The following is a 23,316-nucleotide window of genomic DNA, read 5'->3' as shown; positions in this document are numbered from 1 at the left end:
TTAGAAATTAAAATGACACTGTTTTGAGAGACTGTTCTAGATAAGAACATATTGTCTTTTACTCAAACCTGAAGTTACAACTCGGAGATCTTTGCTTCAGCTACTGGGTCATATTATTACCTGATTGTAGGGTGTCCTGTGCTGGGTGTACGGTGACAGGTATTCTCAATTCAGCCCAGTGGGTTTTGGATTAATAATTTATTTTCTCATTTACAAATGGCATAGTTGTCTTTCTTTTTCAGTCTTTGATCGCTGTATTGCCAAGGGAGAGGAGAGATTCGTAGTGTGTGGCTTCCATGCTGTTAACTTGGTTTGATCACTGTGGTCTGTGTGAGTTAATGGAGGATACGCAGCCTTAAGAGTGTGGTTTGGTGGAGAGCAGGGGCTGTTCAGGGCCAAGTAGTTTTGATTCTCTCTTACAGAGTTTTGCACAGAACATAAGTACTGGAAAGGAAATGTTTTGGATGTGTGCGTATTTTAAGATGGAGTCTTTTCAGAAGCATGCGTGGAAGTGCCTTATAAGCAGCAACCAAAATTCTCTTGCAGGTATGTCGACATATTAAAAATGGAGATGTCCTTTTACTGAACCGCCAGCCCACTCTTCATAGACCTTCCATCCAAGCTCACCGAGCCCGAATCCTGCCTGGAGAAAAAGTGCTGAGGCTTCACTATGCCAACTGCAAGGCTTACAATGCTGATTTTGATGGTGATGAAATGAATGCCCATTTTCCACAGAGCGAGCTGGGCAGAGCAGAAGCCTATACCTTAGCCTTCACTGATGAACAGTATCTGGTCCCAAAGGTGAATAAAACTGTCAGATAAATTTATTCCTATGTGAAATCAGTTTGTTTGACTTGTTTGGTTGGTTTGTCTAATGATAAATGAGATAGATTGATTCCCCCTCCCTCCCTTTATTTTTTTAAATTTATTCCTGGTTTCTGTTCTGTCTCCACTTGCAGTTCTCTTTGTCTAAAGAAGGCCCAGTACATCCAAAAAATGTGGTCCTTTTAATGTGTATGTCCATAAGAGATTTAATAGATAGTTATGCTGTGATGTTGAGTTCTTTACAAGTTACTTTAGTGCTTTTATCCAGCTGGAATACTTTGGGGAGCTGCTAGCATGTGACATTATGCCCCCCAACCCTTTTTCTTGTTATCTCTTTAGGATGGGAAGCCGCTTCCTGGCTTGATCCAGGATCACATGATTTCTGGAGTCAGCATGACAATCCGGGGCTGCTTTTTCACCAGAGAGCAATATATGGAGCTTGTTTACCGAGGACTAACAGACAAAAAAGGAAGAATTAAAATCTTTCCTCCTGCCATTATGAAACCACAGCGACTGTGGACAGGAAAGCAGGTAGTTTATAACTTAATTAGCTTGAGGAATGCTGGTGGTTCCAAAGTGAGCAGAATGCTAATGTTAAAACCAGTGCTGCTGAGGGTTGCTGAAAAGCCAGATTCCATCATCTAAATCAACACCAGGTAGATGTTGGTGTGTGTTACTGAGCTATGAGAGTCCTCTTTCATTTAAAATGACAATACAAGAATAGCACGCTGAACAGCGTTGCAGACAGAAGTATAAAGCTGCAGTTTACAGGCATGGGAGCAGAGAAGGAATTTGTTGTTGATTATAGTAAACTAAGCTATGCCAGTCAGAGCTTTTAAATCTCTGAATTTAAAAGGCTGTAGTAAATAAATGTTTTGGTGTTTGACTTTTTGGTTGAGGTCATTGTTAGATGGATGTAATACCTAGGAAGCCCAAGCGAATGCTCCATTTTCCACTATTTAAGAGAGTTTAACTTTCAAGCCAAGTATTATGTCTCCTCATAGCAAAGGAAATTCTCTGCCAGTTTTTAGACAACTTTTTTTTTTTTCTTAATTAATATATCTGTCTAATTATTGGAAAAATCTTTGGTGCCATATGTTTCTGAATAATTATGTGTCTTAGCTCATTGATCTTTCAAAGACTAGAGTAGCAAGAGGATATTCCTGTTTTGTAAATGTCAGATTTCCAGGCTTTCAAAGCTTTGCTGTCAGTGGAAAAAAATACGTATGGGATGTTGCTTTTCTCCTCTGTGCCAGATTCTTTATGTTAAGAAGGAAATACAGGAAATAGTTTCTGCCACTCTTCCTGCTTCTCTATAGGTTGTTTCTACATTGTTAATAAACATCATTCCAGAAAACCACGTCCCACTGAATTTGACTGGCAAAGCTAAGATTGGTCCAAGAGCCTGGGTAAAGGGACCTGCAAACAGATGTCTAAATCTTGATTCAATGTGTGAATCTCAGGTATGCTGGGGCAGCAGCTCTGGAAATTGGGCTGGGCTGTAGTGTTAAGAAAATTGTGTGTAAAGTAGAGGAATGGGAAGCAGGCAGGTGACAAAATTAAAAGCAGATATTGTGCAACAGTTATTGCCAGAGGGTGGTGATGAGAGGATAGGCCTGGGGATCAGGAAAAACTCTGTTCTCATCCTGACTGATGGAGATTCCATCTGTTTTTGTTAGACCATGTGTGTGTCTTCATTGTTTGACTTCATAGGTGGAAAAATACAGATGCTGTTAGAAGTTTTATTTCTACTATAAATTCTGGAAGTATAGATAATCTGACCTTATTTGACTCTTTTAAAACTTAAACGTATTTTCATATAGGTTACACAGAAAAACCTGTAGAGTTTGTAGTAAGATCAAAATTTCTGTTTTCCTGAATACCTGTGGTTTTATTTTTCAGGTTATTATTAGAAATGGGGAATTACTGTGTGGAGTCTTGGACAAGGCTCACTTTGGCAGCTCTGCCTATGGCCTGGTCCACTGTTGCTATGAAATCTATGGGGGTGAAACCAGTGGGAAAGTGTTAACGTGTCTAGGACGCCTCTTTACTGCTTATTTGCAGCTGTACAGGGGATTTACAATGGGTGAGTATCACAAGGAGTAATTCACCAGTGCTGTAGTGCAGCACCTTCTAAGATATAAAACAGACACTGGGCATAATACGTGCTAAGTGTGCTGTAAATATAATTTTGCCAGACTGTCCTTGAGTGGGATTGCTGTTTGCCAGCCTTTTTTTTTTTTTTTATTTTATTTTTTTGTCTTGTTTTATTCTGGTTGGTGCATAGCTGGCCTTCTAAGCATAAAGAGAAAGTGTAATCCTGAGTATGACCATCAAGTTCTCTCTTCTACCCTGCCTAGTCAAAGCATACACAGTCTAGATGTCTTGTGTTGAAGTTTTGTTTAGATCAAAAGCTCCTAGGAGTCTGTTATTTTTACTTCTTTGAAAAAGAATTGTTGCATAGAAACCAGAACAGCTGACAAAGCGAGGTGGAAGATCTTTGAGGGGTTATTCATCAAGTCTTGCATATTTCGTTCTACTGTAAATCTTTTGGTAAATGTTTGACTTCCATTATGGCTTTGCAAACTCATACAGAAATGCACTTGGCACGCAATAAAAATTTGACCCTTATATTACTCTCTTCTTGCAGTAGTTGAAATATTTCAAATTACCATATAGAGCTTTACAAGATGTTTTTATACTAATGAAATACAGTATATAGCAGCAGAAGGGTTTACATTGGCTCTTATCTGAAGGGATAGTATGTTCACTTAAAGTTACGTAGACACAGTCAACTGGCAGACAGCAGTAGTGAGGAACCAACAGACTGCGGTGGGCTGAGGTAAAAGAATGGAGATCTTTGAAGCGAGGAAGGTAAATAATTGACCAAGACATGGAAAATATGTCTTGAGAGCCAGGGTGTAAAAAACTTAGGAAAAGATTATGAGCCTGGGATCACAAGGTAGTTAAAACATCAGAAAAAGAGATCAGAAAAAGAAAATGGCTTCTCCCTCAAAAAGCCACTCAGAATTTTTTTTTCTTGTTAAATTGGAGTTAGTCTCAGGTTAAGAGTTGCTATATATTTAATTGTGACTTTCTTTTCTAGCTCTCTGCTCTCAAAATCTCTGATGCCAAATGTGGTTCCTTCCACAATTCTTTCTGGGTTCAGATTGTTATGTGCTCTATTTTTCTTTAACAGGGATTGAAGATATTTTGGTTAAACCTCAAGCAGACCACAAAAGAAAAAAAATCATTGCAAAGTCAAGGCAGCATGGTATTGAAGTAAGTCTGTCTTGCAGAATTTTTTTTCCCCCCATAATTTTTTTTTTTTTTTAAATCCTGCCCTGTTTAATCATGCCTGCTTCGCACCTAACCCCCCTATATTTTAATTTCAGGCTGTTAGAGCTGCTCTTAATTTGCCAGAAACAGCATCATGTGAGGAGGTCCAAGAGAAATGGCAGGATGCCCATCTCTGCAAAGACCAGAGGGATTTTAACATGGTTGATCTGAAATTCAAGGAGGAAGTAAACAATTACAACAATGAAGTTAACAAGGTTGACATCAAGGCATCCGTGTATACTAATCTTGTTTGGAGACTTTCTTACTAAGTTAATGTCGATGAGGGGTGCCTGACTGTTCAGAGGCTGAAGCTTTCCATCTTCCTCCAGTATGAGTCTTCACATACTGCCTGGCCACGTCAGCCTTGTCCTCCCTGAATGAGAAGATGGCTTAATATCCAAGACACTTTAAAAATTATGAATAGGAATGATTGTGATTGCTCTTTGTTTCACTTTCTTAAAGCCTTCAACAGGAATTGCTTTGGTTGATTATTTTATTAATAATGGTTTGGTTTTGTTCCCTTCACCCCACCACAACTCTTTAGGTGTGTATGCCCCTTGGTCTGCACAGGAGCTTTCCTGAGAACAATTTGCAGTTGATGGTACAGTCAGGAGCCAAAGGATCGACTGTAAATACAATGCAGGTAATGGCTGCTAGAATATTTAGCAGCTACATGTGATTTGTCCTAGAATGTAAGCTATTGAGAAGTATATTTAATACAAAAACATCTTTATTTTTGGAGAATAGAGGCCTTTGGCATGGAAAAAATTTAGAGGAATGTAATAAAGACCTCAGTGGGTGATGGAGGACAGTCAATATTTATTGTAACCTTCTCTTTTTTTTAATCAGTTTTCAGTACATTAGGATTTATAGAAACATCAGACCTTCTTTTTAGAAGGAATGCTGCAGATTGTACGAACAGTCCTACTGTAGGAGAAAGAACTTTTCCAGGTCTGTGTTGGAGACTGACTCTTTTTTCATCTTCCACTACTGAATAGGAACAACTAAATCTTACTTTGATTTTGGTAGAAATGGCAAGGATGCTTTTTCATTTTGCCTTTTGAAACACAGACACCAAGAAGAAATACTATATAAAAAGGCCATCTAAAATTCTGTCTCTGATGAGAGAGAATGACCAAAGCTCAAGAGAGAGAGGGTTTTGTTTTGGGGTTTTTTGTGTGCTGATTTTAGTACACTGCTGAGAGGTGGTGAGGGTAATGTAGGGACCAATAATATATTTACAATTTTTTTAGTTTCACATCTCTTTGTATTAAAATGAGCATACAGGATGAGAATGGAAATGAGTCAGGGCAGTTGAATACAACTTTAAAAGACCAGAGGAGACCTACATGCCTTTTATGCCCATCAGTAGCAAGAACATTTAATGAACATGTTGACACTTAGTTAGAGAACTTTTAATGAATGTTTTCATTTTTTTACTGTGTTTTTCAAGAAAAATTGTTGAACTTACGTAGCAAATAGTTGGGTAGAAAAGTGATGCTTCTTTTTTTCCCCTGTCTGCATTTAGATTTCTTGTTTGCTGGGACAAATTGAGTTGGAAGGTCGAAGACCCCCACTAATGGCATCTGGCAAATCGCTGCCATGTTTCCAGCCTTATGATTTTTCCCCTAGCTCAGGGGGATTTGTGACTGGCAGATTTCTCACTGGGATCAAACCTTCTGTAAGTTTAATACTGCTTGTGCTTATACTGAAGTTTATTTAAATCTTGGTATTTTAATGTAGTGTCTGTGATTATAGATAAATTGACTTTATTCACTCTACTTTCATATGTAGCTTTGGAGAAAGGGCATAAATTGCCAGTCTTGGTATACTTCTCAGCAGAATGCTGATGGCATTGTGCTTCTGTTTAGGAATTCTTCTTTCACTGCATGGCTGGCAGGGAAGGTCTTGTGGATACAGCTGTCAAAACCAGCCGTTCTGGGTACCTACAAAGGTAAGAGGCTTGGTTTAGAATTTGAGCCTTTAAAAGGCCCTTTTGTTTTCTTGGTTTCTGGGTTTTGGGTTGGTTTTGGTTACTTTGTAGAATACTGTAGGCTGGAAGGAGTGCCTGTATTATATTAACTTCAGTGTACTTGCTTTTTAGGAAAATGTTTACTGAGTATTAAATGCTTGTTCTAAGGCCAACTTTCTAAAGGACTAGACCAAGTGCAACTTAACTTCATCATCTCTTAAGTTATCTCAGACACGTAGTATCATCAATGTTTCCTTTTGGAAAAATATTTCTCCTGGTACAAGTAAAGATGCACAAATTCCAGGCAACGCTGTTTTTTCGTGACCACATTGTGTGGCCCTTGTCTTTATTCAGGCAACACCTCCAATATATAGAAGATTGAACTTTTTAATTCTTTCAGAGGATAGTGAGGGGTTTGAAAGAAGGGATGCCCCCTTCTTTCAGGCAATTAAGAATGACAGCAGAAGTAGAGAGTAATTAGTTATTTAATTTTAAGTCACTCCAATCCAAGGAAGCTGGGGGGAGCAACATGCAGAAAGATTTGCAATATCATTACGCTTTTCACCTTTTTTTATGTCTGTATAATTTTTGGCTACCAGAATTCCTTATCAGTCCTTAAGTGCACTTAAGATACCAATGAAAACAGTATTTTTTGTGTTGGAGTATTGTCTTGCATATTGCTGTGTAGCCTCTTAATAGCAGTGTTCGTTTTTTGTTTTTTGGTTTTTTTTTCCTGTGGAACAGGTGCGTCATAAAACATTTGGAAGGACTGGTAGTTCAGTATGACCTGACTGTACGGGATAGTGATGGCAGTGTGGTGCAGTTTCTATATGGAGAAGACGGACTTGATATTCCTAAAACTCAGTTCTTACAACCTGAGCAGTTTCCTTTCATTGCAGAAAACTATGAGGTAGAACACCTAAACTTTAAGTATTTATATGGGGAAAAGGGGGAGACTGAAATGCATGGTTAACGTCTGGCATATCTGCTAGAGATCCAGTAACTTATTTATTTCTCTCAGTCACTCTCAGACTAACCTACGTTTTTATTTGCTGTTGTACAAAATATGGAAGTGAACCTGAAGTCTGTGACATGATTTAAGCTGTCTCAATTTCAGCAGAGCACCAACTGTTCTCCCTATTCTCTTCTTTTCTAACTCTTACTTGGATTCAAGACAGATGACTTTACTCTTCAGTCTGTCAAGTTTGATTAATTTCCTTTTACCAGTATCATCACTGCTTATTAAAGAATGGCAATAGTCCCATAAGGATATAAGGAGTTTTGTCTCAGTTGGGTTGAAAATTGTCTTACAGCAGCTGAACATTTTGAGTGGTGGTGGATGACCTTTTCGGTTTGCTTTGCCTTTTCTTCTACAGTAAGCATAGAGAGAAGAAAAATCATACAGATAACTTTCTTATAGGTTATCCAGAAGACAAACCATCTGGATGAAGCTTTAGCAAGGATGGAGTCTCACCAAGCTAACCAGCAGTTCAAAGCCATCAAAAAGTGGAGAGCCAGGCACCAGAACTCTGTGCAAAGAGAAGGAGGTTTTCTGATGTTTTCCCAAAAGAAAATGGCAAGTGTAAAAGCACAGATGCCAGGAGGTGAAATCAAAAATGGAAGAGATCCTGCTACTTTACAGGTGACACAGAAGCAGTTTAATCCATCAAGCCCTTTAAAAGTTGTAGAATTCAGTGTTTTGGTTTTTTAAGTGGATTTTTATGTCCCAAAGTGTTTCACAGTCTACTATATATAAGTTACCTTTTGATGGAATCATATGTCAGCTGTGTGGGTGATGAAGCTGAGATTCATTTATTAAAGTCTGCGGGCCCTAGTGCTAGGGCAGAGGGCAGAAACTCTGAGGTAAAATGGGTTTTAGAAAACAGCCCATGTTTGTGGGTGTTTTGGGGGAATTGTTTTTGTTTGTTTGGTGATGGGTTGTTGGGGTTTCTCTGGGTTTTAGTGGTTTTGATTTTTTTTTTTTTTTTCCCTATGTACACAAAGTAGATCTGTCTTTGGATGGACAGATACCTGCTAGCTGGATGAGAGCCTGTTTAAATATGAAGATCAGAGGGCTGAGCCAGCCCTGCCTAGTGTTTCAAAAAAGTACTCTTGCTTAAGCCTCTTGTACACGAGGGCACTAATCTATATTTTGTGGCTTCTAATGAACATACAAACACAACATATAAAAAAACATACAAAATTTCTATATAAACACAAAATGCAAACAGGTGCTGCTTCACAGCCTTGCTTTCACAAGGAATTTACCCTGGTAGAATGCGGACAGTTAGATTGAAACTCCCAAGTTGAAGGTGTTGAGAAATGTAACTCATGTCAGCTTGTCTGCAAATGTTATGCCTAATCACTGGTTCATTTATTCAGCTATGCTGAATTTGTATTGCTGTTGACACTTTTGGTAACATTCAAAGCAGTTTGGCCTGGGATTTCTTTTACTGTTTGTTCATTTTTTTCTTCCAGTAGATGGGTAGATATAGATACATGTTTATCTCTGTCTTGGTATATTATAGAGCTCAGTGGACAAACTTCTATGTCACAAGCCAGTTCCTCCTTCATAAAACAGCGAGGCATGTTTAGCTCATTTTCTGTATTGATTTTTTTTTTAATGTTGGTATTAACTTTTTCCTTTATTAAATGCAACATTTGAAATGTTACCTGAAAGACTAATAAACTGAACAATAGAACAGTCATCGTGTGTAAGATGCAAGCTATGTTTAAGGTGTCTGCTGGACTGCTGGCCTTAAAAGTTAACAACTGAAAATCAGTGAAGCTCCTTTGTCATGCCAGCTCTAGACAGGCGAGGTGGTAGTCAACTAGGAGTAAAGATTGTAAATGATTGTTAAGGGGGCTCACTCTTAAGTTAAAATCATTCTTAGAGGGTTGTATTTCACTGATTTCTGGAATAATCACTACAGGTAGATAAGTCTGACTATTTCAAGCTTGTAAAGAATCTTGAAATCATTTGGGATCAAAAGTGTTAAGTATCAGAACATGGAGAATACTGTATTTGTAGCCGAGTTGTTTGCTGTGTTATGTACACCCTTAAGTTTTACACAGGTAATCTTTTCCACCTTCACTATTGTTAGATTGCTGGTGGAAGCAGTGTTATTTGGTTTTGGTCTTACTGTGGATAAACCAGTCTGCTTATAAATTTCCTCCATTTTCAGTTACTGAAGATGTGGTATGAACTAGATGAGAAGAAACGAAGAAAGTATCTGAAGAAGACAAGTAAATGTCCTGACCCAAGCCTTGGTGTTTGGCGTCCAGATACTTATTTTGCATCTGTTTCAGAAAGTTTTGAAAAGGGCGTGGAAGATTATATCAACAGATGGGAATATGAGAACAGACAAAGTTATATGCACCCTGCACTTTCTTCTGATAGGTAATAACTTCTGTGTCTTCACTAAGCATTGAGCCAAAACCCAAAATACCTATTTTTGGACAGAGTTTGCTAAAGATGAAAAGTCTTTATCAACTCTTGTTTTTGTTGTGACCTTTGTGAAACAAAGTAGTGGGTTTCAGAATGGTTCCTGAAAGCCAAGTGTGCTTAGTGTGCAGTGGAGAGGCCCTGCCTATCTGTTTCTTCCAAACTTGAATTTTCCATGCTGCTAAGGGCTTTGGCAAAGGCTTTATGGAATAACAGCAACATAGTGCTGTCCCCCTACATATAGTACTTCACAGTAACTGTGTTAATATATAATAATAACAAAATATGTTCTTGACACACCTTGGAGCTAGCAAGGCAGTTAAGATTAGCGAGTGAGAGTAAATGGTCTCTCTGCTGACATTCTGGGAATTAGCAGCAGAACTAAACTATAGTTTGCCAAGGACCCAGTTGTGTGTTAATGGGCTCTATTTGCCAGATCAGATTGGGATAAACAATTTTACAGTTTCTGAGTGTATTTATATCATAAGCTACTAGGAGAAACTGGCTGCAAGAGGTAACTTTCATTGAACTGAGCAATGTTTCAGTCTTTTCAGAGTTCTTTTTGGTTGAGCTAAACCTCTTATTTCCTCTTTTCAGATTGAAGGATTTGTTGTATTTAAAGTGGCAGCGATCTCTTTGTGACCCAGGAGAAGCTGTGGGTCTTCTTGCAGCTCAGAGTATTGGGGAGCCTTCCACACAGATGACTCTGAACACCTTCCACTTTGCTGGTAGAGGTGAAATGAATGTCACACTGGGTATTCCAAGGTGAGAAAACTGTGTTCTCAGTGGGTCCTTTGCCATTTTTGGCACTTAGGTAATAGTGCTTAATTTCACTCGCAGGTATATGTGTCATCTTGAGAGCAAATAGTCCTTCAGTTTAATTGCAAATTGTGCCTGTTCAGAGCTGTTGTAACATTTTACAATTTTACAGTTGTTTTGGTTCATTTTCCTGCTAAAAAAATATCTGTGAAGGCCCCTTACTCTTACCTTACCTTACTAAATGGCTTATTTGGTTTTGTATTATAGTCAGTACAGTATAAGCCTAAAGAAATGGTGCTTTGTGGTTTTGCCCTCTGCTGACCTCTTCTTCCCCCTACTAACTTTTAAACCTGTTATTTCATACACAAAATTTCACTGCAATTATAAAATCTGGTATGTTTAGTAGTATTATCACCTATGTAGAAAGAGACCTGTTTTATAGCAGGTTTCCCCTGTATCTTCTGTTTGGTGACTGTGACTTTATCACCACACACCTGTTTACCAGCCTGTCCTTAGCTTGTTCTGAATAACACAGGTGCTGACCCTGGCCTTGTGTGTAGGTGTGTGATGCTGTGGGTGGGAGATGGTTGTGTTACTTCAGAGAAGCAGGGAAGGGTGAGAAGGTATGAGGAAGCACACATTATGCATCTGTAGGAAACAGGCTTTATTAGTTCTTCTGTTCTTGGAACAATTTATTATCATCTCTATTCTCTTCCTGTAATTGGGATGATAATCTAATTGAAGTAGTAGAATACTGTTGTGCTGTGCCTGATGAGGAACCAGAACAGTGAAGAGGAGCAGGCAGTGGGTAACCACATGTCTTGATACATGTGGCTTGGGTAGAAATAGCAGTTGCATGCTGCCTAAATAAATGAACTAGGTATTTATTTCATTGCATAGTGCTTTTATCATTTAATTTGAAAGATCGTTCTTTGTTTAAAGGTTGCGGGAAATTTTGATGGTGGCCAGTGCAAATATTAAAACACCAACAATGAGTGTTCCTGTGTTCAATACCAAGAAAGCTCTCAAGAAGGTGAAACAACTTAAGAAACAGCTCACAAGAGTGTGCTTAGCTGAGGTGAGCCTCCTGTTCAGTGTATCCTTTGGGAGTCAGCAAAACAAAATTCCCTGTTTGAGCTTATCAGTTGGTCTGGTTTTGTAGCAGTTTCCATTTCTGAAGGCTCATCTGTGGTTGCAAGATTCAGAGGTGAAAAGAAAGGACCCTCTCATACTGAACCTCTAATACTTGCTGGGAAGTGGAGCATTGAAAGGGATTGCAGTTACTGGGCTGTATGGAACTTAAATCCAGTTTAACCTGTAGAGCATTGTTAGGCTGCAAACTACAGAACGTAAAAGAAGGGTAATAATTCAGACACAGCAGCAGTATAATGGCTGGAAGGGTTTATGTTTGCTGCCATAGCCTTGGTTGGGTTTTTCTCAAGTTCATTTTTGTCAGTCTCTAGAATTGGAGGAGTTTTTGTCTTTGAGACAGGCTAATCTGGTGTGACTTGCATACTGGAGACCTTTCTGTTTGTCCCCCACTCCTTCCTAGTCTCCTACAAGTGGCTGTGCTCAACAGAAGCAGAGTGTGTGGCTCTGTGGAGACTTGATGTACCGAAGGCTGATGTATTCTGTGCTCTCTCTCTTCCTAAGAGTGCAGTCTTTCTTGTGCTCTCCTGCATGCCCTAGCCTCTTCTGTCTTAATCTTTCAAGTTGAAAGCAGCAAGGATAGAGTTAAGACTCGGCATTGTGCTGAAATATGGTCATGCACAATGAGCACGGGTCAGTAGAATGAAGCTGTTGGCCCACTAAGAAGTGTTAGTCTCTTGTGAAGGAGTCATGTGGGAGGTAAGGCTGTTCTCCCGGTATTCTCTTAAGTTAATTGTTGGGAGGAGTTTAAGCCAAAAGGAGTGCAACAGGGTAGAGTCCTTTTGCCCAGGAGCTGCCACAGAGCCTCCAGAAAAGTTTGCTAGTTAGCCTTATATAATTCTGGTCTCCTGTGGAAAGCATTGGAATTGCAGGAAATAATGAAATGTCTTCATTAAAGAAGGAATGTTACTACCTGGGGCTTTTGTAGGTCTTGCAGAAAGTTGAGGTAGAGGAATCCCTGCATGTGACATGCGAGCAGAATAAGCATCACCTCTACAAAATCAAATTCCATTTCTTGCCCCATGAATATTACCGAGAAGAGAAGTGTGTGAAGCCCAGGGACATCTTGCACTTCATGGAAACAAGGTGAGTTTGCTTTCAGATACTTTTAATATTTGCTCTTATTTTGCCTTTCCATGGGCTCCAGGGGTCACTGTATGTTGTTTATTACTGCTGCTATGTCTTCCAGAGCAACAGCTTCCTGCAGATGTGCTTGCAGAAGCATCTGCACAGTTACCTGTTATGTCAAATAAAACTGTGGATCTGTGGTGTGGTGACAATGCAGAATTGTAGCAAGGCAGATCTTTCACATGTTTCTGATACACTCTGAGAAGAGCCGTATAAGCAACACATCATACCTTATATTTGGATGCTTAAACATTTATTACCAGCAAAAATGTTGGAATACTGGAGTTAGCACTTTGTGTTCTCATTGAACAGAACTAAACCTTAATTTTTTTATTCTTTTTTAAAAATAAATAAATCAGAAAAGGCTGGCTTTTTTTTCCCCCTTTCTTTTTTTCCCCTGCTTCCTTCGCCATGTCTGGCCAAATTTGCGTATTTAAAAGTAGAACATTTAATGATAAATGTCTGTTGGAAGCTATTTTTGTTTTGCAAAAAGCCTTCATTGATTTCTTCCTCCTTCAGGCCACGTGAGTTCAAGCTGGGTTATTTTATTTAATAATTACATGTGTGCTTGTTGATTTAAAAAAGAAAAAAAAGTCCAGTAGTACGCCATCTCTTCTCAAGGTCAATTTGATGTGTAGATTTTAAGTCCAGATGAGTTTATCATTTTAAGCTTTGGATGTATGGCTACATCTGTGATTGTAAGAGAGCTGATACCAACCTTTTGATTTCTAAAGGGATGGGAAAGGGACAAGAAGAAGAATTATTTGTCTTATCCTGGAAGTACTTTTGTATCCACCAGTGAATATTCTTGTCATGAGTTGGATGGCTTCTTAAACAAATTAGTTTTCTGACAACTTGAAACTGACTGCGGTACTGCTGAGCTTTGACATTGTGGGTTGCTGTTTCTTTCAGGTTCTTCAAAATTTTTCTGGAAGCAATTAAAAGGAAGAGTGCAAAGATGGCATCTTTTACTGAAGTCAGCACCCGGAGGACAACTCGGAAAGATATAGATGCTGACCAAGACAAGGTACAGAAAAACATTACCTGAAAAATGCCTCGCTCGCTTTAACTGGTTTTGAGAACCACAGTATGGAAAAAGCAATAGCATGTTTCCATGTGAACATGAAATGTGTGAATACTAAATTACTTGTTAAATTTTTTCTTTATGCATAAACTGTCTTCGTAGTCTCATAAAATTAACAAGGAAATTAATTTACTTAAGATTGTACTCTGAAAACACTTGTTTATTTCAGTTTCAGGGAGATAAAAGCATATTACTCTCTGTTTACTCCCAGATCAATGTCCTGTTGTAGCAGTGGTTGTCCAAACTTCAGGGAGGATGCTTTTTTCATTGAAAAGCTTTTGCATGTTCCTGCTGTCACTCCTCTTTCATCAAGAACTGTCATATAAGCAGGCTGATAGCTTATCTTTCTTGTAGATGTTCATCTTGTTTAATGTTAAAGTTATTTCTTCATAGTAGTGGGCTTATAGAAATTAATTGGTCCTGAAAGTTAGAACATTGGACAAGGAATTGTTGAATTCCAAATGCTTGGCTAAAGCTTTTTGATGCAGTTGATGCTTCCTAGCAGTCAGCTAGATTATCTGGTCTGTTATGGATTTCTAGACACAGAATAATCAGGAAGCTCCAGAAGAGGAAGAAGAGAACATTGTTGACGCAGAAGCTGATGAAGGGGATGGCGATGCTACAGAAGCAAAACGGAAGAAGAACCAGGAAGAAGAGGTAATGATTTTATAGGTGCTCAGCACTGCACTTCTAATTCCCAATTTCCTGTGCCTTGGTTTGAGTTGGGAAGGAAAGCTTGCATTGAAACAAGATGCTGAAACAAGGCAAAACCCACTTGAAAGGAGATAGGAGGGTCTCTGCTTTGTACTGATCAGTTTTGATTTGGATGGGGGGAAAACCATATCAGAAGATGTTGGCTGAGACTTGTGATCACCTTGGTCATCATAGGTGAGCGGGGTCACTGCTGTCCTTTTAAAAGTAATACAGAGCCATGCAAGTTAGAGATGGAAGAGAGCTGCATTTTTCCAAAGCCTTGTTGTTCAGGCATTGAGTAGATGTGTCTGGCAGTCAGACTGTCCCTGCTGCAGTTCACCTTAACTTTACCTCTTGCTAATTTCATGCCATTAGTTGTTTTTAAACCTTTAGTGTGGTTCTTAATAAACATTCTCTATGTTCAATACTTTCTAATCGCTGCTTAAAAGAAGGATTGCTGTCATTTCAGCAAGAGGGTAGAGTAATTGAAAATCCTGAGGGAATCCCATCATCAGAGTTGGATTATGGGAAGAGCCTTTTTCAGGGGGAGAAAAACAAATTCTGCTACATACCCAATAACCTGTAGCATCCCGGTCTGTATTGAGGAATAATGGCAAGATTATAAAGAAACGGAGACTGAACTGAATCTGTTGCATTATTTTCTTTACAACAGAATTGCATTTTTGTTGTGTCATGGGCGAGATATTTGGAACTCAGCTGTCAAGAACATTAATAATTAAAAGTATTCATGGTGTGCTTTGTTTCCGTACATGTTCTGGCTCAGGTAAATGTAACATTATTTATTTGCAGGTTGATTATGAGAGTGAAGAAGAGAATGGGGAAGAAAATGATGAGCATCTAGAAGATGAAGACACTGAATCGGAAAAAGAACAGTCTCCTCATGCTGATGAAGATCAGAATGGAGCAGATGGTGATGAATCTCAGCATCTTTCCTTTACGTCTCAGACTAAAAAAGAGAAAAAGCAATTACGTCAGTCAGCAGAGTTGCGAGTAAACGCTGTTCTGGACAGCCACCCATCAATAAAGGATTATACATTCGACACCAATAATGAACTTTGGTGTGAGGTAAGATGATGGTGCCTGGAAATATCTGCACACGGCTGCACAGTGGATCTTTGTAGTGCAGCACTGCACATAAAAAATGGATCTTTTCAGTGCAGTGCTGCTGTTTTGTCTCAGGAATCCTGTATTAATACAGAAGAGTGGCAGTACAAATGTACTTCTTGACAAAATTTTTAGTAACGTCTAACTTTCAGAATGCCTGATGAAACTTCCTTTTAAAAGTAGGTACTTGACAGGTTTATTGTGTTTTAATCTTTAAATACATGATACACCACTGTGTAGCTCTTCATGAATAAAAGTGATGGCTGGACTGGTGAAAAAACAAAACAAAAACTCCAGTAAATACACACACATATGCTACCCCCAAAAAATCCCAAGTTCGGGGATCTTGAAAACAATGTTAATGAATGATCCTGGGGTGGAGTGTTCGTATTAGCATCATTCAGGTGTAATTTTAGTCAGGCAAATGATCCTGGGGTGGAGTGTTCATATTAGCATCATTCAGGTGTAATTTTAGTCAGACATTTCTGTTCTAGACACACAACTAGGGTGTTGTGCATCCAGACAATTCCAGTTGTGTGTATTTTGCCTAAAAAGAAGTAGGATTGAGCCTAATGTTCAAGCTTCCTTACAGAACAACACTGCATTGTGTTTTTTTCCTCAGGTTTCATTGGCACTTCCGTTGATGAAGGTGTACTTTGATCTCTCCTCTTTGCTTGTGTCTCTCACACGAAGCACAGTTATCCATGAAGTGAAGGGGATCACACGATGCTTGCTGAATGAAAGTACCAATAAGCAAGGAGAGAAGGAATTTGTTCTGCATACTGAAGGGATAAACCTTGTGGAGATGTTCAGATATTCTGATGTATGTAATCTATTTATAATACTGAACTTGAATGATCTTTTGTGCTATAGGGAGAGATGGTGGATGGTGGATGCTATTTAAATTTAACAGGGGTGATGTGTAGCCTTTTCAGCTCATAAACTCTCTTCCTCCTATTTTTTACCCCCAGATGTGTTCAGAGCTTAGCAGAGTCTTTTCTCAAGGGCAGCTTGCAAATCAGTTTTTGTGCAGCAGCCCAGTGTCTTAATGACAGATAATTTCACACCATGCTTCTGACTGTCTCTCTAAATGTTACTTGTGGGAGTTCTTCCATCTAAATGAATTACAGTACTTGGAGATTAATAGTTCTGTTATGCCATCTAGCCCATAACTCCACAAGCACAGGATTGTTTTAAGCTACATCTTCTCTAATGCTTTTACTGAAAGTTCTGGCTAGCTGAGACAGACTGGACATTGCATTGTGTTGTTTGGAAGACTTTAACATGTTCCTCTGCTGCATGGGGTGGTTTGTTAGTTTGCTGCTTCTAATTCTAGATCATTTTCTCCTCCGGTGAGTTTTGATTCCAGTACTGTTACTCACGTATATAATGCTGTGATCAGTAGCTTAAACATAAATCCCCAGAATCGTTTTTGTCTGTACTTGACTGAGCTGCTGCCTAGTTGTTCTGTAACTGTTGGTGCTGCTTAAGCTAATGAAAAACAGAGAAAAAAGATATCTTAACTTAGCTTGATTTACTTGGAAATACCTCTAGAGTAACTACTGTCCTAACTTGGTTTCTTTGCTTTCAGATTTTGGACCTGAACAGACTTTATTCCAATGATATTCATGCCATGGCTAAGAATTATGGAATTGAGACTGCCCTGAGGGTGATAATAAAGGAAATAAAAGATGTATTTGCTGTATATGGTAAGATTTCTTCACATGTTTAAAGATAGTCTTTGTTAACATTAAGATGGGAAAACCCAGCCACAGTGCTTACAAAGTCATGGTTTTGCATGATCTTTTAATTTATGTGTATATTTTTCAGTTGCAGCTTTTCATCGTTTTAATCATTACAGTGCTTTCTATGAAGACTTCATTAGTTAGTTGTTAGTTTCCATTTAATCAGTAGAAAATTCACTAGACAAGGTTGAATTTATCCCCCCTTCACAGAGCTCTTCTATTCTGGTATATTTATTTTTTGCAAGCTGGAAGGTTCAGACAAATTAACTACTGATGTCAGAGGAAGGTAACCGTTAGACTTGTATAGTGGCCCTGAGAATAGGATTGATCTTGCCTTACTCTGGCTTTTTAATGATGGGAGTCTAGGCTCCCTTTGTAGTTGTATTTTATATCTTTCCTAAAATAGCTATGCTGGCTGCATTGTCTGAATGTTCTCCCCATGTAGGTTATTCAGAGTCCAGACAACTAACTTAAGGAAGATGCCTGACTTCACAGGCTGCTAAAGTTAGGCATGTTGAATTTGCCTTAAGTGAGCTAAGTCTTGCTATGAATTAAACTATTGAGAAGAGGGAAGATTAACACAGTGGGAATTTTAGCAACCAGTTATGTGAAATAGATTTGCCAGTTGGCAGCCCAGAATGGTCTGCCCTTCCAGTTGTTCAAGAACTGCTAGGTAAATGTGGACAGAGCTGTCAGTGATCCCCCATTACACTGACTTCACAAGCATTGTTTAAAAATATGTGCTGTTTCTTTCTAGCCTAAACGGGGTTTTCTGTGGATGCCTAGTATTTTCTCTGCAAGATATCAGAACCTTTCTGACTCCAGTGCCTAGTTAGGGCAGGCCACCAGGAGAGGGGCTAGAGCTCTGTCCCACCACAAATGGATGGATGTGTAATCTGCTTCTGCATAAACAAAGATGACGCATACCTTAACTGATTTTATGTAGAAAAACTGCTGCCTTACAGCATTCCTGACAATTTAGTTTCCCTGGAAAGATACTGTTTTATGTTATAGTGAGGTCTGCCTCTTGGATATTCGAGGCTTAGCAGTTAAGGCAGCTATGCACAAAGAGGTACAGCTGCCAGATGAATATTAATAGAGATGTTCTCCATGTTGATTAGATTCAAGGAGTTTAATTTAGACCTGATTTATTAAAACAAACCCAAAAACCCTTAGCCCTTGAATGCTCTGATTATTTCTCTTTCTTGTATTCTTAGGAATTGTGGTAGACCCTCGGCACCTTTCACTTGTGGCAGATTACATGTGTTTTGAAGGATTTTATAAACCACTAAATCGTTTTGGAATTCAGTCCAACTCCTCCCCTCTGCAACAGATGACATTTGAAACCAGCTACAAGTTCTTGAAGGAAGCAACAATGATGGGTAAATGGTTTAGTTCAAAATATATTGCTGCAGCATTTCACATATGCTTTGTTTTCATCGTAACTTTCCACTATTTTGAGTAATGCATAATTGCATTAGAAAAAATGCCAGAGGCAAAAATTTTAATTAAGCCCTTGTCTAGGAAAATTTTCCAGGTGTTTTTAATAAAATTCTGTCAGCTTAAATGAAGTCAGTGCCAGCATGTAATTTGTGGGGTCTGTGACTCCTTTCTTAAAGGATTAGATAGGCACTTTTATAACAAACCTTAAGATTGTTGAGATTTTTATAGCAAAGCTTTATAACAGACTACTAAAATTTGCCTTTTTCTGTCTCTGCTGTTAAAATTGTCATCTCTGCTTTGTTTTCCTGGCTTTGTTACAACTTCCATGTTTTCATCTCTTAACGTTGCTATTCAGCATTTTATTGTGAGAAGAGTCCTCCTGGCTGTTACTTTGATTCTGTTTTTCTGCTGCTTTGTAGCACTTTACTTTTTTTTCCTCAAACACAGACAAAAGGCCAGACTAATTTATCTAATGGTGGGTTGAGAGGCCCAAGAGTATCTTCTCTGCCCCCTCACTGCTGCTTTAGAAAGTGTAGAGATCACATGGCTGCATGGATCATTTAGGACATTTGAAATGGCACTAGCCATTTACATCTCTTATCAAAACAATTATCAGTTCTATGAAAAAAACCTTAGGCTTTAAGTCTGTCATTAGACAGTTTGCATGATCTCATGCTTTGGATACTAATTACATTGCCCTTTTGCAAACAGTCTTGGTTTCTGTCACTTGCCAGTTAGATGCTCTCTTTCTTGGATGCTACTGTGCTGCTGCTTTGCTACCTACTACAAATGGGAAAAGCTCTCAACACAGTCTCTTCAGCTAGGGTCTTAAATGGTCTTCACAGATGTCAGAGATACTTTTATCACTGAATTCCTATTTGTTAATGCTGTCTTACACCTTTTCTGGGAAGGTAATTTGGTTTTTAATAAACAGTATTAGTTACAGTTGACTTAGATTAATCTGAAACTTTGAAAGAAAAAGGTAAATACGGGATGAAATTGAATAGAAGAGTGTTTCTTGCACAGTTGCGCTATCTCTCTGTATTTATGTTATAACACATGCTGACTTAGAAGTAAGATAAAGTTTTTTCCAAGTGAAATGTAAATATATTTGTGGATAATATTATGAATAAAGACATGAAGTCTATACTGGCAGAACATGGAGAATTGGCAGGAAAGCTACGCTGATTACACGAGTGGAGGGAGTTCCTGATTTCACCACAATGGAAATCAAAGTTATAATATGGATTGCAGCAGTCTGGATCTAACTTGCTTTAATGTAACTGGTAACTTTACTGTTCAGTTGAAGAGATACTGCAGGGCTGCCTGCTTATGGCCCTGATCGATAAGAAGGAAAAAAGATGACTTGTGATTGTTGTGCTCTTCAGCTGACACACATTTAGGAGCAGCTTTTTAATTATTTAGTGGTAGCTTACAGAGCAGGAAGCACATGCCGTACACTGTGCTATGGTGTAACTCCTCCCCCCACCCTTTGTATGAGAGAGAGCTCCGTGCATTTTGCTCAGTAAAGGTGACCTAAACTTGTCAAAAGTTTAACAATTTTATTTCCAATCTTCCAACTGCTCTAATGACAGAATTCCAGCTTGCTGTAGTTAGGATGAATGAAAACCAGCCTCAATGCTTATAAAAACAGTGAAAGCAAAACAGTTCTAGCCAGACATGTCATCTGGAGAGCTTCCAAATTTCTGTGACACTATTTCGCTACAGTGAGTAACCACAAAATCAAAGGAATTCATGGAATGTCTCTCCAGTGAAAAGTTCTCTTCATATCTAGCCAGAAGGATTTAAAATTCACATCAAAAGGATTCACTCTTAACAAAGAAAAAAGGCAGCGATGAAAAGGGAATCTTTCTGGTTTTGCCTCACATGTATTTTTTAGCGATTTAATCAGCAAAATGTGTTCGCCTGGAAGGTTCAGTCAGTGTTCTCTTAGAATTCGAATGTGTTGTCTTTTCATTCTGAATAGGGAGAGTTTAGGAATGTGTGCCCTAATTCTTTGCTTGGACAAAAAGATAGGGATGAGATAATAGTTGCCCGAAGAGTTTTGGACTCCTGCTCTCAGAAATACCAATTCAATCTGAACAGTAGGTGGCAGTGCCCTTCTGAAACTGGGGGTGTGGGGGTGCGTGCTGAACCAGGTGACTTGTTGCGAGTAAACCACAATGCTTTCTTTTCAGCACTGACCTTTGAGAAACCTTTGGAAACATCCTAATATAATTTCATTTGAATTTGTTACAGGTGCCCGTGATGAACTGCGATCCCCTTCTGCATGCCTAGTGGTTGGAAAAGTTGTTAAAGGAGGGACTGGGTTGTTTGACCTCAAGCAGCCCCTTACATAGTGTTTCGGTTATAACTTAAGGATTCTGACTGAAATGTTCATCACAAGAGATATGTATGCTCTCTACAGCTATGTAAGAAGGGCACATACTGTGTCCCCACTCATATTCCCTGTGTCAATAGGTTCATTAATCTGGATACCTGATGAGCTTGATCTATTTAATGAGAATACCTGCAACTATAGGAGTTATCCTTTGATCCAAAGAAACATTTATTTGCTTTCATTAACGTAAAAAATGAGATTATTGGTTTACATAGAAAAGAATAAAATGAAGGAGACTGGGTCTCAAACAGGCTGTGTAACACCTGTGACACAGGAGTCAAAGCAGAATCTGTTTATGCTGTCTACTTTTTGTAGGGCAGAATCCTATCTCGGTGGGTGGTGCCAGTTGCCACACGGTTGTTACATGACAAATTTCCGGTACTTCAAATAGCATTCAGAAGTCACAGGTGTAGCTGGGCAGCGCTCTACTGAAGCTTTACCATCATATTGAAGTGTCTGTGCTTGAGGCGTATCCTCTACTTTTGCCGTACTTGCAGGCTCTGCCATGACTTTTTTAAGCTTTAGAGGATGCATTTTCCTATTCTGCTACTTCATTTTTTAAGAATTAAAGTCTATGACGTAATTGTTAAATTTATTAGCTAAAGATGGGAATTCAGAGGTTTCGTGGTTTCTACAGGCATTTTCCAATGCCTACTGTTACAACTTCTTTGTATGGAACAGATCTCCACACAGTGAGAAACATGCCAGTTGATAAAGATTTACTCCTTAAATGGCAACATGAGCTGCTGTAACAACTATGCAGAAGACTCCTGTAAGAATTACTGAAAGTTTTAAAACTATTTTTGCTTAAATATTCTGTAACATAAGAGGATGTTTAATAAAGGATGTTGTAAAGAAATACTCTGAATGCCCTGTGATGTAGCTGCATCACTGACGGAATTTTGTCACGTAGCCAACAGCCATCACTTTGACTCCAATGGCTGTTAAAAATTGTGTAGCTGACAGCTGTTAGCCACTCTCCAGAAGTCAGATTTTCTTGTTTATATATGTGATTTTAATCAGAATGCAATGCACACAAGTAGTTTAAATTCTTTGGAGTTTGCTCACTACCATCTAGGCAAGTTTTCTAACAGGTACCACTGAGAGTGAATGGGGTTGAAATCTCTGAGCTAGTGGAAAAGTACCAGAGTTCACTTAGGCAGCAGAGGAGCTCCTGCTTCCAGTGGAGCTGTGCTAAAGGTGATCAGATCAGATAGTGGGAGATGTCAACTTGGGATTGTGAAAGAGCCTCTGTGGAATGTCTTGATGGACTCCATTCTGCCTCAGCCCCTTAAAACTGTGTCAAATGTACTGCAGATTGCACTGAAGCTTAACAAATGCATTAGCTCGGTAGGCCTCCAGTTTCACTTTGCAGATCTTCAGAAAAGATTTCCTTGTGTCTTTCTCCAATCTTAGCACCTGTTACGCATTTCTCAAAAACATGTCATTCTGCAAACAGCTGGGACAGAATTAGTTGGATACATTTTGCAAATGGTTGGATGGGAAAGAACAAATGTAGTAGCAAAAAGACTTTTGATTTCAGACTGCAGTCTATAGTGTTACAGACCATTTGCTAAGAAAGATCTCCAAGAGGTATTCACAGTCCTGCAGTGAAGAGCATTTATGCTGTATTTTCTATCTGGAGATGCGGCATCCTTTAGTTCTTTAAAGAGTTTGACCTAAATAACTCATTTATCCCAGTGTTCGTATCACTTCTCTTATGAAGCTGAAGAGGTCACTGTGATTGTGTCATGGTAATGAATTATCCTTGGAGTTACGGAGCCATGACATACAAGAAAATTTACTAGTCTTGTATTTTGGCATAATACATCCACACACATATTCTGTGTATTTGAAATGTGTGTATGTGAAATTATGCTGGGCGACAACTGAGAAGAGGTCGTGTCTCCTGAGAACCTGATGCAACTTGATATCCTTTTCTAGTCAGTACCTTGCTTTTTCTGTTGCCGTCTGAAGCTCCTGAGGCCAGTGTTGCTGTGGCAGTCCCTCTGGTAGGCTTACATAGAATCATTTAGGTTGGAAAAGGCCTTTAAGATCATCTCTTCGGTGGTGAGAAGTAGTCCTGTGTGGTGGTGGGGCAGCAGTCAGCCAACATGCTTTAGGGAGCAAGTGGTGCAGATGCTAAATGGGCAGGGCAGCAAAGCAGCTATAAATAGCACATAGTTTTGTTTTGAAAAGATGTACTGA

The 23,316-nt window shown here is 38.9% G+C and overlaps 1 protein-coding gene across 2 annotated transcripts in view; it reads left to right on the top strand.

Moving 5' to 3' along the window:
* Positions 1-21,967, top strand: part of POLR1A (RNA polymerase I subunit A) — a 34,340-nt gene extending 12,373 nt beyond the window's left edge. The window contains exons 13-34 of one of the 2 annotated variants that reach the window (XM_056341006.1): positions 547-801; positions 1,165-1,356; positions 2,145-2,288; positions 2,728-2,911; positions 4,025-4,107; positions 4,221-4,379; positions 4,709-4,807; positions 5,693-5,845; positions 6,036-6,118; positions 6,881-7,046; positions 7,557-7,778; positions 9,322-9,536; positions 10,179-10,346; positions 11,283-11,418; positions 12,418-12,575; positions 13,530-13,644; positions 14,248-14,358; positions 15,205-15,480; positions 16,142-16,342; positions 17,111-17,228; positions 18,482-18,646; positions 20,967-21,967. In XM_056341006.1, the coding sequence (XP_056196981.1) occupies positions 547-801; positions 1,165-1,356; positions 2,145-2,288; positions 2,728-2,911; positions 4,025-4,107; positions 4,221-4,379; positions 4,709-4,807; positions 5,693-5,845; positions 6,036-6,118; positions 6,881-7,046; positions 7,557-7,778; positions 9,322-9,536; positions 10,179-10,346; positions 11,283-11,418; positions 12,418-12,575; positions 13,530-13,644; positions 14,248-14,358; positions 15,205-15,480; positions 16,142-16,342; positions 17,111-17,228; positions 18,482-18,646; positions 20,967-21,067 (3,504 nt within the window). In that variant the 3' untranslated portion in view covers positions 21,068-21,967. Of the gene's footprint in view, positions 1-546; positions 802-1,164; positions 1,357-2,144; positions 2,289-2,727; positions 2,912-4,024; positions 4,108-4,220; positions 4,380-4,708; positions 4,808-5,692; positions 5,846-6,035; positions 6,119-6,880; positions 7,047-7,556; positions 7,779-9,321; positions 9,537-10,178; positions 10,347-11,282; positions 11,419-12,417; positions 12,576-13,529; positions 13,645-14,241; positions 14,359-15,204; positions 15,481-16,141; positions 16,343-17,110; positions 17,229-18,481; positions 18,647-20,966 lie in introns of both variants that reach the window. The other variant, XM_056340999.1, reaches the window with a different exon arrangement.
* The last annotated feature ends 1,349 nt before the right edge of the window (positions 21,968-23,316 follow it).

The sequence above is a fragment of the Falco biarmicus genome, chromosome 1, assembly GCF_023638135.1.
Source record: "Falco biarmicus isolate bFalBia1 chromosome 1, bFalBia1.pri, whole genome shotgun sequence".
Classification (NCBI taxonomy): domain Eukaryota; kingdom Metazoa; phylum Chordata; class Aves; order Falconiformes; family Falconidae; genus Falco; species Falco biarmicus.
Note: the sequence above shows the minus strand (reverse complement) of the source record. Positions and strands in the feature narration are given on the sequence as shown.